The sequence below is a fragment of the Bemisia tabaci genome, chromosome 10, assembly GCF_918797505.1.
Source record: "Bemisia tabaci chromosome 10, PGI_BMITA_v3".
Classification (NCBI taxonomy): Eukaryota; Metazoa; Arthropoda; class Insecta; order Hemiptera; family Aleyrodidae; genus Bemisia; species Bemisia tabaci.
In genome coordinates, this window is record NC_092802.1 from 26,510,398 (window position 1) to 26,530,872 (window position 20,475).

The 20,475-nt window shown below is 39.3% G+C and overlaps 1 protein-coding gene across 1 annotated transcript; it reads right to left on the reverse strand.

The window, feature by feature from the left end:
- Positions 1 to 564: 564 nt before the first annotated feature.
- On the reverse strand, positions 565 to 10,896 carry LOC140225701 (uncharacterized). Its single transcript, XM_072305394.1, has 4 exons — positions 9,923 to 10,896; positions 6,880 to 7,035; positions 3,865 to 4,121; positions 565 to 1,543 (listed from the first exon to the last, which is right to left on the reverse strand). Exons 1-4 carry the CDS (start codon positions 10,749 to 10,751, stop codon positions 1,235 to 1,237), a joined length of 1,551 nt encoding a protein of 516 aa, XP_072161495.1. The 5' UTR covers positions 10,752 to 10,896; the 3' UTR covers positions 565 to 1,234.
- Between the last annotated feature and the right edge of the window lie 9,579 nt (positions 10,897 to 20,475).

Sequence of the window (20,475 nt, forward strand, 5' to 3'; positions counted from 1 at the left end):
CACTGTGATTACCGATCGTAGGGGTTTCCCTGTGCGTAGCACGGGTTTCCTGCTAGTTCTTAATATGTTAGAATTGTTAGAGCGCCTTTAATTTTGTATGATAAAGTGCAACACCTCTGTTGTGAAATACTTGCTTGAGGCGCCGCGGTGGGCGGCGAGAGCGACCAGCGTGACACGCGCACTAGCGCCTATAAACCTAACAGGGATACTTCACGCATTGCGCAATGCGTGAAGTATCCCTGTTAGGTTTGTAGGCGCTGGTGCGCGTTCCGCGCTGGCAGCACGCCGCGCCGACACGGGTTCAACCGGCTCCTTCTCATGGCCCACTGGAATCCGGGTCGTACCCGTGCATTCACAATATTTTTCCGAGAAATGCGCGGGAAAAATCCGTTCATTTATTTCCCATTGCAGTTAATTTTTAATTTCAAATTCACCTCGGGACTTGAATTCGATTTTTGCATTGATGCAATCGATGTCAAAAACGTCCTCCTTCACCAGATTTTTTGTTTTGTCACTTCTATCTGTTGTTGTGTTTTGTCAATTCAAGTCTGCTGTGTTTGCAATTTTCTACGTTTTAGTCTTTTGTATTTTTTTATTTTCTTCTTTGATTTCATTTTAAAAAAATCTGAACTCTGATTGGCTCCTGCTTTCACCGATCATCGGCATCACTCAGCATTTATCAATTCATTGGATGAATGATATTCGATCGCGAAAATTCGCCTGTTGTCGTCTTCTGTCACAGCGCATGGTCACAAATCATGGTTTGTCCTAAAGTCGGTCATATGGGTAAGAATAGATTAACTCCTAGTGACAATGATCAGATTTATTGAGAAAGTCACTAATAATAATTACAATTAAAAAGAAAACATGTTTATAAGAGAGATTCACAAAGAATAATATGCTCAGGATCCAATAATAACAGTGGTGTGGCGTGAAATGCGATATATCGATTGTTACGCCAATTAAACCATGGGAAGGATCGATACACAGGGTGTTCGCAGCGAACGCCTTAATAATCGATTCTTTACCATAGGTTTAAATGGCAGAACAATCGATACATCGCAAAGCACGCCACGCCACTGAATAATATCTTAATCAGGTCCAATATCTTAGCAGTAGGCTTTGAACTTAGAATGTAAACGCATAGGCCTTCGGCTGCAATTCTGTCAAATTGTAGTTCCACCATGTAAAATACCAATAAAGTACATTTTGTTCAAAAAAAGAAAAAAAAATCTTAATCCATTAGGGGATGTTTCCGTACTCTAAAATTGCATACCCTCCCAATACGCGTCATCGGCCAGCTCGTCATCCTCACCACCGGCAGCTTTCCCTTTCTGAAGCCAGAAAGTGTGGAAGTCCTGATTAACGGAGTACGGATTCGGCCACCCCCTCTGTCGAAGAGCTGCTGCCATTGCAACATGAACTCAGCGTGGCTCAGTATTTGCACTCTCGTTCCGTAAAACGCGATTTTCAGCCAGTCTAAAATGTACTGGACTGAGGTGTACGGCTGGTTCCGCAATTCGTTGAACGAGACGGAGTTGACCTGAAAGAGGTTACAAAGCTTGACATCGACAGTGACACTTAAGGCATGTGCGTAACTAATTACGCTGGAGAAAATAAAACGCCTTCAATTTTGTGTGTATGGAATGAGGACATTCTCGGAGCACGAATAGTTGTATTCAGGCGTTATTGAAGGGGAGTCTGTTGTTTTCTTGTAAGCCTATTTCCGCAACGTAAATGTCAAACCATTTCATGTGCCATTTTCTCAATCTATACTTGACGGATTTTCAATTTTTATTTTATTTTCCTGATTCTTTAGAATGGCTTCTTTCATTTCACATATCTTTTTTGATACATCGAAAATTTGATTTGTAATATATTTTATTCATTTATTGTAATACTTAAAATTGAAGTAAAAAATTAAATACACAGAAAAATATTGAAATTCAAGTTTTAGCGAGGCTGTTTATGATTTATAGGTTAGTTTTTCTCGAGGCTCCTTCTCAGTAAACCTGACTGTCTACACTGTGGGAATTTGCCCGTGAAGGCGGGCACACTACCGTTGGCGTATCCAGCAAACTGGCAACATCGTCTTTTCTCCATTTAAATCTGGAAGTGTATCGATTTTAGGTGGAGCAAGTGCTCCGACAAGTATCGATTATTTAGCATAGGTTTAAATGGAGGGAATCCGGTGTTGCCAAATTGCTGGACCCGCCTCTGCACACTACGCAAGACAAATTACGCAGATTGCGCTACTAGGAGGTAGATTTCAGACTTTTTTGATGTGCTCAACGTGATTTTGATGCAATTTTACGTGCAGAGAAATAATCTATTCCTTTGGCTGTATCTCTTACGTGCAACAGACCAATGTGATTTTCTCCGTAAAAAGAATGATCTGTGACAATTTTTAGCTATGATGTTGACGCATTCTCCTCAAACAAGTTAAAATAGGAACGCAAATCTGAAAACACGGCAAATAAAGCATGAGTATCGTATGAACGTATTTCTGCCAAACGGAATTATGTGCATTAAGACATGAACCCTGAGACCCATTAAAATACATGCGTAACAGGGCTCACGTCATAAGGCACATAGTGCCGCTTGGCAGAAATACGTCCAATCATATACTGCCGTGCTAAGGAAAAACGCCGTATGAACCTTCAGGCGTCGCCAAATTTCCTTTGAAAAAACACGAATTTCCTGGGAAACTCATGAATATTTCCCCTCCAATTTTTCAGATAATTTTGCTCCCCATTTCACCGAAAAGTCCTGAAAATTTTAAGAGAAAATGTTCAGAAATTTCCTCAGAAATTAGCAGTTTATCGAAGGAAATATGGCAACTCTTGAATGTTCATACGGCGTTTTTCCTTAGCATGGCAGTATGGTGCGACATCAAAAACGCGCATCTCGTTTGCGGTGTTTCAAAATTTCGGCTCCAATTTTATTTTATCAAAAGCGGGCGAATCATCACTATTGCTTGAAAATTTCACAAAATAGTCTTCTTACAATGATTAAAAATCGGGAAAAATTTCAGGGCATAAAGTTTTGTCTTTTTCCATTTACAAAATATACGTTGGTAGAAAATCTGCAGCGTCATAAACCAAGACACGCGCTATTGGAATTTTGCCGACGTTGAAATTGTTTTTTCAAAGAGAGAGAAGGCGGAAAAAATATAAATATTATTGGAGACTTAAACGCAGGAGTAAGAAAGTAGTCGACGCGGCTAAACGAAAGTTATAATGCCTTATGCATAACACATGGAGCTCATTTTGTTATGTAATTAAAACCGGTAGTTATTGACCAAACGATGTACATATTTTGCATGCAAATTCATGGTAAAAATCGCTATTTCATTTCAATATTTTCGTTGCACTGCGTTACTCAGGACAAGGCCTAAAACAGCTGAGCCTATATAAAAAAAACCCCTCCAGTGACAATAATCTCCCCAAAAAATTACTATATTCCTGATAAAAATAACAGTAGGGTCTGTGTTCCAAAATACTATAGACCTACAGCCGGCCGTGAGATCTCCTACATCTTCTATAGCCGGCTAGACAATTTCTTATAGCCATTTATAGCCAATGGCGATAAGCCTACAGCCAGGCGATAAACTGTACATCCGGTAACGAGAAGTTTAATTTTTTATCATTTTTTATGGCTCGGCTATACGATTTTCTTCGCTCTCTCCAGCCAGTTATATTATTTTCTATCGCCTTTTATAGCCGGCTATAAGGATCCCAATGTTATTTTGAACGCAGCTCCTGTTGCCGCATATTATCAGGGATACCTCTCTCCATTATGAACTCTAGTGATTTATATTCTAAGATTTTTGATATCCTGTTAGTCAAAACCAAACTATTTTACCTCATAGTGGTCCATGAGAAGGTAGAATTCGTACGCCGTTTTACAGTTGCAGGCAAAGACCGGCATATGGTCTTCGTTGAGATAGGGTGCTGGGTTTTCTTTCACCTCGCCCTCAACCAACCGAACCAGCCGTCCACACGCGAAGAATTCCGCGGGGTCCACTGGTGGTGGGGTAACCTCGGGGGGCACGAAAGCAAATCCCCATAATTTATGGCAGCGAATTATGCACTCCTGTTTCAGTGTGGGTGACTCGATCACTAAAAGGAAAGGATTTAAGGTTGCTCATTAAACAGTTCCTTTCCGCCAACGAGAAGATGTTTAAATTTCGTGAATTTAGAGTTGTACTTGTGGTCGTTCCCTATTCAGCACCATTGGCGGATCCAGCAAATTGGCAAAATTGTTTTTCTCCATTTAAACCTATGGAATTGTATCGGTTCTTGGAGAAGCCAGATGCTCCGACAAGAATCGATTATTAAATATAGGTTTAAATGGAGGGAATCCGGTGTTGCCAAATTGCTGGATCCGCCTCTGTTCAGCTCCTGTGACCAAAGAGGGTTCGAGGAATGCCTTAACGTAGCATCATAAAAGGAATAATATTTGCAAAACTTGAGTAAAATTAAGCAATACGGTTTCGGAAATAGGTCTTCAAAAGGGATTACAACGAGTTACCACTAAAAAAAAGAAAAAACACAAAATACAAAACAAAATAGATTGCATGTTTCGTAAATTTTTAGGTAGGTTTGCACAAATCGGTACATTAAATTTTGTCAAAATCGTAGGATTTCTCCCCCTCATGTTGTACTGATTGTAGAAGTTTACCCTAATGATCTCTTGTAAGGGCCCATTTCTAAAGATATACTGCCTAATCGAGATTGACAATACAGGTCCTTTTTATGATTCTATTTTGAGGGCTTCCTTACACCTCTCTTAACCACAATGTTATAAACTAAATGAGGCCAGAGGCGGATCAAACGATTTGGCAACATCGGATTTCTTCCATTTAATCCCATATTAATTAATCGATTCTGGGTCGGAGCACTTAGCCCCTCTAAGAATCGATATATTTCCTTAGGTTTAAATGGAGAAAACAACGTTGCCGATTTGCTGGAAAAGTAGTCCAGAGCCGCGTTAGAATAACCTTGACGTGGTATTCTATTTAAATTCCTATTAAATCAATCTTCCTTGCTTGCATTGATTAAAATATTCAATAACCATGCGATTTCAGAAATTAAGTATCATGAATTTTCTCTTTTGTTAAATTGCCCTCCTATTCTTCTATTCTATAGTAAAAATGTTAGTTGCCTTCATTTGGCCCATACCTAATATATTTTCTTATTCTTTCCTCTATTCGTTTGCTTCCAAACTTTTTAAATTTTTGAAATTCCGTGTCGAATAATTTCACCTGCACAATAGACCTAATGAGTCCTAATGAGACCTAATAGTCATAATAACCGCGTGACAAAAAAAAAGCGCAAGTGTGCAAAAATTCGCGACAAACTGCGTGACAAAAATAGTGCAAAAAAATGCAAAAGATGCGTTTGGAAAAAAAAAAAACCAAGTAAGAGAGTGGTTCCAAAATTCATTTAGTTATGGAGTTTCCCTCGTCAAAAGGTCAAAGTTATTGTAAAATCATGTTTTCAACGTGAAAAAGGTCGTTTTTGCCTCTAACATTTAGTCTCGTGGAGGGATTCAACGTCAAACCTTCTTTTTCCCGTTCAAACGAACCCGTTCACTTGGTGCGATTCTGTTAAAACGACGGTATAACTTACACCGTGTAAGTCCGCATCCACGAATCTCGGTTTGCGACGTCGCAGACTTCCCGTCGTACTTAATTTTTTAAACGGAAAACTACTCAACGGCAATGGGCCTGTTGCATGCAAGAGATACAGCCGCGCGAATAGACTTTTTAGAGGTTAAATGATACGAAAATGACGATGGTCACATTAAAAAAGTCTGAAATACACTCCTTACTGCGCAATTTGCGTTGTTAGGAACGCGCGTTTTCAAATTTCCCGCGTCTGGGGGCAGTTTTCTAATCACCGGAAACGAGCAAACGGCGGGCTCGAAGATTTCCGGAAGATGCCGAGTCGTTGTTGTTGTTATTTTTTCCTTCAGTTTGTTTACAAACCCAACGTGATCTCTTATAGTGGTCCATATACGCTTTATGCGGTAACCAAATCGATCAACTTTTAAATATCCGACGCAATGCTTCTACATTTCCTTTCACGATATCACGAGCTCCGATTTTTAGGTTATGTTGTCAGTTTTAGTTGACCGGAAATAGCCGCGAGTTGCCGTTAATTGTTTCCGTAAGAAAACTGCCCCCAGACGCGGGAAATTTGAAAACGCGCGTTCCTAACAACGCAAATTGCACAGTTAGGAGTGTATTTCAGACTTTTTTAATGTGACCATCGTAATTTTCGTGTCATTTAACCTCTAAAAAGTCTATTCGCACGGCTGTATCTCTTGCATGCAACAGGCCCATTCTTTAAAACTGCCGTGGTTTTTCTTCTCTGTGAAAAAAATTCTGCAAAAACTCCAAGGAATGGTCTTTATTTGTTCTCCTTTAAAAAATACGATAATATAGAGGCGGAGATTTTCAAACTCCGCAAACGAAATAAGTGATTGCGAACTCACGCCGTCGATATATCTTGACGAAAAAACATGAGTTGCTTCAATTTTCACTGCATATACGGTACCAAAAAAAACATTCCGGACTCGGCAAACTTACACTCTGCCTGCCAGGTTGGCCTAGTGCGGTCAGCGCGTCTGACTCTCGGTCTATAGGTCCCGGGTTCGAATCCCGGTGGTGGCGTCTAATTTTCATGGAATTGACAAGTAGATCTGCTGAAACAGATTCTCCTCGGCCCTAATCCCTGAAAATTGGAAAAGCCTGGAGCATGGATGTGCCTAAAATCCCTCGATGTCTACGGACAATAAACATGGTCTAAAGTTGGCTGGAGGTGCTAGACACGAAGCCATTAAACTAGCAGAGGGAGAAAAAAAAAAACTTACACTCCACTCGATCTTCCTCCAATAAAGGGCCACAGTGTTCTTCAATCCACTTTTTGGAGCGCTGTTCTGCGTCCTGCGATCGGGGCTTGAATTGTTCATTGTGAACGTCTTCCAATAACGCCAGGAAATCATTTTTGGGAGGAGCTTCCTTATGCGCTATTCAAACAGACAACGAATCAAATTAACGAAAACGGCTAAACTTATGGTACCTATAGAAGACCTCCATGTATCGTGCAGTGGATCCTCCTTAATGGTCCTTAATTTTATGAGTATGGTTCGACCGGCTCGGAACTTATAAGCCTTGAGCTTGTTATCATTGAGAGAAATTAAACAAAAAAAAACACACATAGGGTTGTATTCATAATCGTTCTTCAGACAGAGCTCTTCCTTGTAAGGTCTCATATCGACGGCATAAGTCCGCAACCACGTATTTCGTTCGCAGTATCTGAAAATTTCCACCTCTATATTATTTTTTTGAAGGAGAACAAATTGACATCATCCCTTGAAGCTTTTCCAAAACTTCCTTCGCACAGAGAAGAAAAATCACGGCAGTTTTAAAGAATGGAAATGTTACATGTGTGAGGATCTTGCGATCTGACTATGGATTCTTCTGTAAAAGTTCGCGAGAAACACGATGGTGCCCTGGTTTTCCCTGAAATCATCTCCCAAGCTCAAGAAAAGCTCTCAAAGTTGAGGCAAAATGAAGGGGATATCCCTCGCTATCCTGAGAGTCCACCTCTACATCAAGACAAACTCTCCATGCAAAGATAGGGAGCAAATACATTTGCAGGGTTGCCGTGTTTTCAGTTTTAGAGTCCCCGAATAAGTTGGCAGCCCTGTCAATGTATTAGCTCCCTATCTTTGCATGGAGAGTTCGTCTTGATGTAGAGGTGGACTCTCAGTATAGCGTGGGATATCCCCTCCATTTTGGCGTCAACTTGAGAGCTTTTTTTGAGCTTGGGAGTTGATTTCAGAGAAAACCAGCGACACCATTGTGTTTCTCGCGAACTTTTACATAAGAATCAATAATCAAATCGCAAATTCCTCACACATGCAACATCTCCATTGTCGTTGAGTAATTTTCCGTCTAAAAAAATAAAGTATGATGGGAAGTCTGCGACGTCGCAAACCGAGATACGTGATTGCGGACTTACACGTCGATATGCACGGGAAAAAAAATATTTGCTAAAATGGCAAAAAATGGTTTTCGATTTCTGCAATTCGCTTTTTTTGCCAGAATGCCCACCCTCCTGTCGAGAATGGCAAAACAATTTGCAAAAATAGTAATTTTATTGTGCGAAAATAGCAAACTAAAATTTTGCGAAAATAACATCAGTAGTTTATGGTGTTATCGCTAAAATTGTCGCTAGATTTGCAAAATGTTTGCCGAATTAGCGTATGGTTTTGCTCTTTTTACTAATTATTTTGCTGAACTTACTAAAATCAAACCGCTACTTTAGCAATCTCAATATTGCGATTTTCACCACCTCATAAATTGCTGTTTTTACAAGATATATAACGAATGTAGCGTTATTATTGCGATTATAACAGTTAAAAAAACTATTTGTACCATTCAATTTTGCTGAATTAGCAAATTGTGTAAAATTGCTGATTTTGCAAAATTATTGCTAGGTTAGCGATCTCATTTTGCGATATTCGCAATAGCAAAATACAACCGTGTGCGCGCGCTCTAGGAGACGCTTTTGGTACTGATGTTCTTTACTGGTACCAAATATTATAAAGAATCCATTAATGAACACGCATATTACGGACTCAGAGGCCTGCGATGGTTTAAGAGATTGACTTTAGGTGCCCATTCATATCAAGCCTGGCTGGTTTAGTGGTAAAGTGCTGGATTTCGAACATCAACTCCATCCCGAGGCGTGGGTTCTAATCCCGACTAGGACGGTGCGGATTTGAAGGTAAGTAGAAACTCTTCGATCCATCTTCTGCACTAACGTAACTGTACATTCGAAAGCAATATAGTACTGAAAACGTCTCCTAGAGCGCGCGCACACGGTTGTGTTTTGCTATTGCGAAAATCGCAAAATGAGATTGCTAACTTAACAATAATTTTGCAAAACCAGCAATTTCATTCGGCGATTTTCGCATTGCTCATACGTGGGTGTACTAGCAATTTCACATTGCGAAGATCGCATTTTTTCATTTTGCTTTTCAAGCAAAAATTTGTTTCGCTGTTTTACCACCCACATTGCAAGTCCCGTTTTTAGCAATATGAAATTTCTATTTTACCTACCCTCCTGGGTATTACAGCAATGTTTTTTTTTTTCCGTGTGGTCTACATGGTGATTAAGGGAGGCTTAAGAAAAGTCTGAACATATCACTATATAAAGGACAGTTTTGAGGACCTCGAAAAATATTTAACCCTATGACTTAGAAAATAGACCCTTGCAAGGGTTTACGACGATTTGGCTTCAGAGAGAATTTCAAATACTGAGGAAAAAATTTGACCGGTTTCGGACATTTTAAGGTGGATACAAACCTACCGTCTTGTTAAAATCATAAATTTTTTGCTTCTATATTTTTAATTTTTTTGTAAATGCATACCATTTCGATTCCTTCCAAGATTCTATTTTCAAATTATACTGTGGAACTTCTAGACCGTGCTTGTGGCCAGCGTCTTTTACTTTCAAGCGCATTTCGCGCACAAATTAAGAAAGAATGGATGAAATTAAAACTCTCTTCTAAACCGAAATTCGGTTTTTTTACCAAAAACTTAAGGTGAAAATATTGGTGAGCCGTGTGAATCGAAGATAAGTGGTCTTTAGAATAATTGAAAATTGGTCTCTGACTCATTTCATTCATGTGCTGTATCTTTTTCTTCAAAACTACACACACGTTGTGATGAAAAGGATTATATTTTGCAATAAGGATCTCTGGCTCTTCCATGAAAGCACTTTTCTGCAAATGGAAACCAATAGCATGTATGTTTTTTCTAAAATGAGCCAGAAATAGTGGTTCTTTATTGCAAAATGAGGTCCAACTACTGAACTACTGAACTTACAACAACTGTTGTACTTACAGAAATATTTGAGCAGTTTAGTCTGTAGTCGATAGAAAGCCACTTGATGAGGGTCGTTTGGGTCCACATTCGGAGCTAATGCGGGCTGGAGACCCTCTTGGACTTTCGGCGGCCTCTTCCAGTCTGCAAGGTTCAGTTTGAACATCCGTCGATGTGGAGGAGGATTTTGCTGGCGGTGGAGGTGTTGGAGATACCGGAGGCTTTGAAGGTTGTGGTTGTGGTGCATCCTTGGTTGTAACATGAGCTCGCCAATGATGAAAATGAGGACCTTGCCATTTTGGAGGTGCTGGAGGCGGTGGAGGTCTGGGCGGAGACGTGGGTGGAGACTTAGGCGGAGATTTTGATGGAGACTTTGGCAAAGACTTTGGAAGAGACTTTGCCGCAGACTTTGTCGGAGAAGATTTTGGTGGAGATTTTGGTTGAAACTCTTGCAGAGACTCTGATAGGACTTCGGTAGAGGCTTTTGTCGAGACTTTGGTGGAGATTCGTCTAGAGACTTTGGCGAGGACCTCGGTGGAGATTTAGATATAGGAATAATGTCCGGACTAATTTGAGGTTTATGAAGACTGGTTGAAGGCTTGGAAGAATGAGCGGGAGGATTTTGAGGATCTTGCGCTGGAGTGTTCGTTTTGGATTTCGTTCTGCTCGGACGTACAGGTGAGATTCGGCCGAACCGTTGAGTATTCGCTGAGGAGAACGTAATCGCGGTCGCGGCGAAGCTGATCTGTCCCGTTTGGGTGAGCGTGATGGCGAACCGGTTGGTGAACCAGCTCGTGAACCGGTTGGCGAACGTCTCGGCGGAGAGGGAGGTGAGTGTGTGCACGAACATCTTGGGGTTGCGACGATGTCCTTTAGAGTCGAGGCATCGGGTTTGAGTAAACAAGGGGAAGCGATGGTGCACTTAGAGGAAGGTAACTCGACCGGTGTTCCTATGGGTAGTTCCCAAAACGACTCCTCTAGCTCGACGTTGACTGTAATGGAGATATTGCATGTGTGAGGAATTCGCGATTTGACTATCGATTCATTTGTAAAAGTTTTGCGAGAAACACGATGGTGCCACTGGGTTTCTCTGCGCTCTGAAATCAACTCCCAAGCTCATAAAAAGCTCTCAAGTTGAGGCCAAAATGGAGGGGATATCCCACCCTACCCTGAGAGTCGACGTCTACATCAAGACAAACTCTCCATGCAAAGATAGGGAGCAAATACATTATAGCAGTGATGCCGTGTTTTCAGTTTTCGAGTCCCTAAATAAAGTGGCAGCCCTGTCAATGTATTTGCTCCCTATCTTTGCATGGAGAGTTTGTCTTGATGTAGAGGTGGACTCTCAGGATAGCGTGGGATATCCCCTTCATTTTAGCCTCAACTTGAGAGCTTTCTTTGAGCTTAGGAGTTGATTTCAGAGAAAACCAGTGGCACCATCGTGTTTCTCGCGAACTTTTACGTAAGAATCAACAGTCAAATCGCAAATCCCTCACACATGCAACATCTCCATTGAGTAAAATGGTATATATCATCAACTACGTGCGAGAATGGAGAGAAAAGTGATGCACACTTTGTAATGGACCAGTTGCGATGGTCACAGAATCTTGTTTTGGTGTTTAGTTCTTGTAGATTAGCTGAAAATAATAAGATCTGTCCAACCAGCAACTTTCTACGTTGAATATTAGCCGAGATATTGTCCTTTGAAAAGTCGTGTTTTTGCCGTCATCCATCACGATATTGCATAACATGGTATGTGTTACCGCGGTGGATGACGTCATAGATCGAATTTTTAAAAAATGCATGAGAGAAAATTACACAACAAAAAATGTGGGTAATTAGGCTAATTCTGGTTGGAGAAGCAAAGTTTTTTTCAAGTTCTGTTTAGGTCCTTCCCTAACTTCATCATTCACAAAGGATATTTGGTCTGGAAGGTGTCTTTTTAAACTTAGAAAATTAATAAGTCGCAAGGAGCCCAATGAAGGCTGTATAGAGGATGCGATAAAGTCACAAATTTTGTTTTTACGAGACATTTTTTAATACGTTGAAAAAGTGCGGTATCGCATTGTCATTGGGCCGCGATAGGTCAGGTCATACACAAGCTTGACGAGCTTGAATTTTCAAAGTATCCTAAGGTTTGTAATGAGTCGATGAGAATTGATCACTATGCTCCTTTTCAAAAATGAGTGAGCAGAGCTTGATTTCTAAGTCAAAAAATATACAAAAGCATCTTTTCTCACGTTATTGGTTGTATTTATGAGCTATGTCATCGGAGGTAGTTTTTAATACTGAATTAATGGTTGATTTGTTACTCTGAAAAAAATAAGCATAGATATCCCTATTGCAAAGTTGGATATTTTCGGAGGCACCAAAATGGCATTTTAGGCAACTTCCACGATCTGAGATTTTTTAATTTTGAAAATTTGACCGAAAATTTAACTCCTGCGTTGAAAAATACCCCGCTTCACCCAGTTTCACAAAAATAGATCGGACAGAAGCCTTATATCGAACGATCAGTGGGGCTCTACACAGTGCTGAACGATACCGGATACTGGTCAAGTTACGCGTACGTCGGGCGCCTTCATTTTCGTCTGATACTGTGCAATACTTCCAAGGTGGAATAGTTGCTCGAAGCGCCTTCAAGAGTATTGATTCGACCTTATGGCAGAGCCATCGGAGGCAACGATTTATAACGCTGAGAAAAATACTTTTTATTCAATATTTTATTATGATATGCTTCTTTGCTATCGTATGAATCAGTTGAATGAAACGTTGCAGATTTACCTGCGCAAGTAGAAAAGACAATATTAATTGGAAAACAACTTATGAGACGTTGAAAAAATCTATACGTACCATCAATGGATCTTTGTCTGTTTGGCCTACGACGCACACCCGCTACGGCATCTGAAAAACCTGAAATACCAAATTTTCTGTAACGGATGCTTTTGCCATAGACGGAAGTAGACGATCCCTCGTCAAATCTTTTTGAAAAATATACGTCTGTGACTTCTTTATGAAAAAAAGATAGTTTAAGACTTAGGGCTGATCAAACTCTCGTGAGACACAACAACTCTATTTGTAAATAGAAGTGTTCTAAAATTAAATCAAAATAAATTGTGATACATTACCACGCAAAATGAAATAAAAATTAAATTAAAATTGAAATACAAGTTAATGCCAGGTGACAAATTTGGAAAAATCCTAACGTACCTCTCATTCTGCCGTGCCATGAAAAACTCTGTAAAAATATCCAAGTGTTGCCAAATTTCCTTAGATTAAATATAATTCTTTGGCTATTTTTGACTTATTTACTTCCTTCTCCTCTGTATGGCATTACGACGGTGAAACTACCAAACCACGTATCTCGGTTTGCGACGTCGCAGACTTCCTGTCATACTTTATTTTTTAAATGAAAAACTACTAAACGTCTAGTCTTGTAAATTTCTGTGATTTTTCCTCTTTGTGCGCAGAAAATTCTGTGAAAATTTCAAGGAATGATATGGATTTGGTCGACTTCAAAAAAATAAATGCGAGCGTAGATTTTTAAACACCGCAAACGAGATACGTGGTTTGGTAGTTTCACCGTCGATTACGTATTTTCTTGACGGCTCCGGGCTCCGAATGATGAACGAATGATGATTACGTTGAATTTTTCGGTCAAAATTGATGAGTGAATTCCCTAGTCTCCTGACAATAGAATTGCGATCTTAAAATTCGAGAAAAATGACGAGTAGCTGAAAAATTGGAACCAATCGATACGATACATTACGCATGTTGTTCTGACACAAAACTTGGCGTCCATCGAATCACCTTAACTTCTTATTCTAACTAGCGGCCCATTCGCGTTGTTTCAACCATAAACATTCACTAATTTAAGGTATACAAAAAACTCGTTTACTTGATCGAAGTAATGTAAGTATCTCAAGGAAAACAAAAGACCTGATTTCAAAGATTTGAATGATTCTGATCCTAGATTTGCAAGTCTTTTCGCCTTTTCCGTTACATCTGAGGTTAAACCTGGAAAAACAGAATTACATTTCAGAGAATGCGACCAAAGCGATGGTGTTCGCCAAAGATTTCGCAATCTAGCTGACGATTATCATATTTTTTTTTTTTTTTTAAAAAAAAAAATAGATGAATGCATATAGCAGAGATAAGAAAAAAATACTAAAAATGTGACCTGAATAAAACCAAAGTAACAGGACTGTAGAATTTCAGTACCTCAATCTTGCATTGATACTCTTTGAGTACAAATTTTTTAATCAAATGAAATTATTGGAAGTTTTGGCCTTGATATGCCCTCACAATAGTGTGGATTCATGAAGAAGGACAATGTGAAACAGCGCTGTTTCGTGGCACGCACATTATTCAAAGGGACTTTCAAAGTGGCAATGTGTGGTTGAATCATTGTGCCTGGCTCCATTAGACATTTGTTTATAATTTAGGAGGAGCATTCGAAGCATTCTGAATTTTTGAAATTTCCTGAGTTGTCAAGTGTAAACAACAAATTTCACTGCAAAAACTGATAAAAGAAAAAAATCAAACCAACGGTAGATTGATTTTCAAATCTATTTATTGACTTACTTGTTGGTATGAGTTAGTCTCTTTGATAGTGTTTCAATATGATTGCTTTTGCATCATATTTACGTTTATTACATTACTTACTACTTATTTACATTCTAATTATCTTTCATTCCCTTCCCACTTCTCGTTGTATGGAACTCACTTTGAATCCGCGATGGTTTTTTACTCGCATCAGTTTTGCTGGTGCCTGATGATGAATAGCTCCTGAAACTGGAATCTCGGCTAAGGAAACTAGGCAAACTCCCAAACTTTTTACTTGACAAATTTCGAAGACTCTCCAAACCACCAGAGATCTTACCTAAAAAGAAAAGAAAAGAAAATATTGAAGGTATGACTGAAATAGAAGCTACACGGAAAAAATGAGATTTGGGCTGGGCCCTAGAATTGCTTCATCTCATGCCCCACAGGGGCAGGCCCAGCCCTACCTGAAGTAGGTAGGTTTGGGCTCTACCCGCGCCGGGCCTGCTCCTATGGGGTATGAGGTAAAGCAATTTTACCTACCCGGTTAGGGCTGGGACCCTCCGCGCAGGTGCCAGCCCCAAACTCGTTTTTTCCGTGTAATACCCCTGCAATCCCAACTTTGACGTTGATAAAATCAGTTGCGCGGGTTGAGACCTCTTTATTTAGACATTTTCTAAAACTTTACTTTAATTCAGAGCCTATCTTTGCAAATTCGACCACTTGGTCTCCCTCAATTTAAATTTATTATTACAGATATGCATGAGGCAGGCGTAGGCTGCCTCACCCGCACTGGAAAAAATCATTAATATAAGTAAACTTCGAATATTTAAAAGACATACTTTAAATTAAAACGAAATTCGCTTTGGTTTAAACACATTTTTTTTTAAATGTGCACGGTGTTTGCCAATCGATTTACGTATGTATAGTCAATTGGTTATATCAATGTTACGAAGCGAGATTATCGCCTTTTCATCGAACAGATAACGATTCACCCTCCCCGGTGAGCTTGTTGCCTATACGGCAAATTTGAAGGCGGATCTTAGTGCGCAATATCTGCTGATAGGTTTACGATTGTCTCCTGGCTCTGTCAAAGTTATGGAGAAAGATAAATGCATATTTTTTCGAATACTTAACAATCCTTGTTCCCCGGAGGGCAAATTGCCTATGCAGTAAAATTGAAGGCGGATCTTGATTTGAAGGTTTACGATTCATTATGCACTCATATGAAATGTTTAAAATGCGCATATTAAAATTAAACGATCGTACATCCGTATGACTCGGACAGTTTCTTAAGTTATTGTGATTAGTTAAGATCGAGGAATGAATAACAAATGTATAAACGACTTACGCGTCAGTGCAGCTTTATAACCCAAGTTTACTTGATTTTGTACAGCTGCAGTAACAGAAATACAACAAGATCAGCGAATATGCTCTAAAATGAACAAGCATTGTATCAGCTAAATCAGGAGATCTTACTAATCAAAACTGATACGCGCACGCAAAAAACACAAGTAAAAAATCGAAAAGAATGAGGAGAGTAAAATATTGCTCATGTGAATTAGCAATGTGAATCAACTGATAACTTCAGAAAGGGGTCATTTCCCAAAGTTTGATAAACTGAGATTTTACGTGATTCCTCGAAGGTTACACAAATCAGCTCGTAATGTTCGTGGCTGATTTTACAGTAAACTTTCCTTCCCCCTCTCAAAATTAACGCTAGTGTATTGTTTGACCAAAAATATAGGAACATTGTCTCTCACAACTTTCAAGCCCTTGGGTTTCACCGGAGATAAAATACTGACTTAAATTTATCGTCAAAAAGATTTCCTCTTGAATCAACGATAAAATTGCTTGAATTAAGAAGATGTACAGGGTGTTTCGACCACCCATACCAGGCTTTTTTCTCGCGTGTTTTAGGTCACACGAAGTAAAGGACCGCGAGATTAAATTAGAAATTTACCCCCAAGGCATCCGAATTTCCGAAAGATGGTCCTTGAGGGGAGGGTGAAGAGGGAGTCACATCCTAAAAATCGATATTCCCGACCGAGTTGCGATTCATTTACATCAGAAATGAAAAGTAACGAAAAATTTCACTGTAAATTGACGCTTAAAGATCCAAACTTGGCCCACCTTAGACCCAGAAATGACCCATTAAAGAGGGGGGCAAGGCCTTATTCACAAACTTTGTGGTCGCAAAATCGACGTACCTTATAGATTCTGCGGGAAAATATGATAATAAAATGCAGGTATCAATTGGACGTATTTCTATCAAACGGACCTAAGCGCCATAGGGTGAGAAAGGTAGAGGGGGGTTTGGATTGGCGGCGGAATCGGGCGTCGGGCTCATTCCGTCCTATACTCGCAATGCTTTTCCATGGCGCTTAGGTCCGTTTGACAGAACGCGCTATCCGGGATTCTAAATTCCTCAAAAGGAACTCAAATTGGCGCTTAGTTCCGTTTGATAGAAATACGTCCAATTGAGATTTTCAGATGAAAGACTTTTAAAAACTTAAAAACAAAGAAAATTACAAACCTGTTAATTCATGGACAAATGAGAGGTTGGTAGAGAGTGCTAAGATGACAGCTAATGACATAGCCCTCATTTTTCCTACGAAAAAAAGAAAAAATTAAAAAAAAATAAATAAATAAAAACAATTACAAACCGACGTCGGCGTTTGCGAGTTTCACGACAGTCAATTCAAACTTCCATTTCACAAAAATTCGATATCTTGTTGAATCAAATTGAGCACTGAACTAATCTAATATGTTTTACTGTATAAAAGTGTGTTTTTCGGGCCTGAAGTGTTTCTCGACAAGTTCAAAAGTTCTGTAAACTAGAGGAAGAGAATTTCTCGTCAGTAAAAACGCCGATCAGAATTTTGCAAAGGAGGGGTATCGGATAAGGGCCGTTTTTTGCCTCACTTCAAAAAATCATCTGAGCCCATATTTTAAATACCCCAGGCTAGGTGAAACATGTTTGTGCGATTAGGCATCTGAAGGGAATCGATCAAACTGCCACTGTATTCCACTAACGAACATTAAAAAAAAAAAAAATCTGGGAAGATGAAAGTACAGGATGTCTGAAAGATTAACTACCAGGCCACACAGAAGCATACCTTGCAGGTCAAAATGAAACTTCTTGCTTGTACAGTTTTTTTTTGTTTTTTTTTTTTGTTTTTTTTTCAAAAACGCAGCTGGTCGAAGCTACGTAGCTTTTTAACTTATGGGAGGTTGGCCATTTCTTCTTAATTTTGAAGATGACTCGGACCAAAATTCATGAAAAATTTCAATTTTTCAGCCTCTAAAACATAGATTTCATCAATGACCTCAAAAATATCGAGAACTCAAGTCATAAGGAGATGGGAGGAGTGGGAGGGTCTTGAACCTTTTAGGGTAAAGAGCTTGGTAACACCCCCCCCCCCTTGGACCTAAAATCCCCGTATGGCTTGAAATTTCGATAGTTTTGAAGGAATCTCAAAACATAATGAGGGGCAGCTAGAGACGGAAAACAAAATTTCACGTCATTCCACGCCCTTGAACATTTTTTTTAATATATGCATTGGCACGGTCACCGAAACTGTTATTACTTCAGTTTTCATTTTTTTCCCTTTCATACTCGTATTTCACCGGTCATTAGCATTATCATCTCAGCATACCATAGTTTGCACCTTGATAAATCGACGATGAAACTCCGGAAAATCTAATCGCGTAGGTAATAAATCTACGCTCTCATTCTATTTTTATGAGGGGGAACACATCAATATCATCCCTCAAAGTCTTCACAAAATTTTCTCGGCACGGAGAGGAAAAATCGTGGATGTTTTAGAGAATCGACGTTGAATAGTTTTTCACTTTAAAAATTATCAGTGGAAAGCTAATTCAACCACCATTTTTTATCGTAAAATCTACAGTGGAACATGTCGGACACTTTTTTTGAACTGAAAAAGTGTTAAATCAGATATTTCATGTTTTCCGTACGAACCCTCAACGTCTTCGAATTTTCAAAATCGAGATGATAGATTAACTTTTTTCATGGCGGTGGAAGACTCATTTCTTCCGTCGGAAAACATGTATGGCCTTCGGGTGAAACCTTTTTAATTGGCTTTTTTCCTGGGTGCTGGATTTTAATTCCATTAAGCCTCTCTTTCCGCTCACGTTCCTCCTAATTGGACGTATTTATGCAGAAAAAACCCATGTTGCATGCAAACTCTATGCACATGGTTCCTTTTAGCATAAAAATGTTCAATGCCAACACGTAAATGCGCAACAGTGTTGTTGCTTTTTATACGTCTAAACGCGCATCACTTACCTTCCTGTCAGACATTCAGAGTGTAGGTACGCTTCTCATTTTTGAAGCGAAAAATTAACGCTGACTGATCTAAATTTGAACCATAAATACTTAAGAGAAAAAAGTTGAAAAATTCCTCTCTGTTGACCCATGACTTATAGTTTTCGTGCCTCGCACAACTTCGATGTTCATTCCATGTTTCGGAGAATTTTTAAGTGTTTTGATGCATATTTTCGTATATTTTCCTTGAGCATGTCTGTGAGCATGACTCGTGTTACGTATTTTTAATACATGGTAACTTTCGTTTTTGCCAAGGGGCTTGTACTGCCATCCTTTGTTTTCAAATCCGTTGTCAATTTTCAACAAATGGGGATCTGGTTTCAATACCACACAAAATGCAGTGTATACCTATGGTTTTTCATAGTTTCAATGTCAATGCACATCTCCTGTCAGGCTCTGAAAACTAACATGGTTGGTTTCACGATAACTGGAATAGTTTTGTCGCCGTAACAGACAACACGTTTTTTGGTCATATTTTTAGTAGAAATGATAATCACTCGAATTTGTTCGCATTAATTTTCAAAGGGTTACGTATTATAACGCTTTCAAATGATTTATTGCTCTATTTCTCAATTAATATCATGTAAATTTCGAAAATGTGCTGTCTGTTACGTGGTAAAAAGTCAGCGTAACAGACAGCATATTTTAGACCATTTATATATTAAAATTGAAAAGTAGAACGATAAATATTTGAACACCGTTATAGCACGTAACCATGTGTAGATTAATGCAAAAAAATTCGAGTGATTATCATTACTACTAAAAATATGACCAAAAAATGTGTTGTCTGTTACGGCGACATAACTGTTCCAGTTATCTTGAAACCACCCTCATATCAAAATAGTTGCCTAACCGGTTAAATAGGTCAGTTACGCCTGTCACAGAATCGTGTTTTGGTGATTGATTCTTGTGAATCAGTTAAAAATAATAAGATCTGTCCAAACAGCAACTTTCTACGTTCAATAATAACCGAGATATCGCCGTTTGAAAAGTTGGATTTTTGACGTCATCCATCGCGGTACTGACACCCTTGGTTTCTTCCACTTTGCTTTCATCTAAGTTTCATGCTGAGAAACCAGTGCGTCACTGACTGATGAAAGCAAGGTGGAGGAAACCACAGGTGTCACTACCGCGATGGATGACGTCAAAACCTGACTTTTCAAAAGGGCGATATATCGGTTAACATTGAACATGGAAAGTTGCTGTTTGGACGGATCTTATTCATTTTCGCTGATCTACAAGAATCAAGCATCAAAACACGATTCTGTGACCAGCGCAACTGACCCATTTGGGCTAATACTGTTTTCAGTCACAGGGGTACGGTTCGTGGTTTACCTTTTATTGTACTGCATACTAAGCATAATAAGCAGATGCTTTAACGTGTAGTTGCGATTGCTGCAGATAATTATTTGATAAAAAGTGACTACGCATAAGAAACACCTTCATTGAAAAAAGATGTACTTCCTTGAATGGTTCAGGGTTATAGGTAATATAACCGCGTTTGACAGAGAAGAACCATGCCACATCAGCTGTTGCTAATTATTGGGCAGTTTAATTTTTTACATGAAAACAATTGTGCCCAGATTTTCGTGCAAATTTCAGTGAACTCTCTCTACATAGAGTGCAAAGCAAACTTGAAATTTTCAAAGGATCCGCACTAAGGTTCTCTCGTAACAAATTA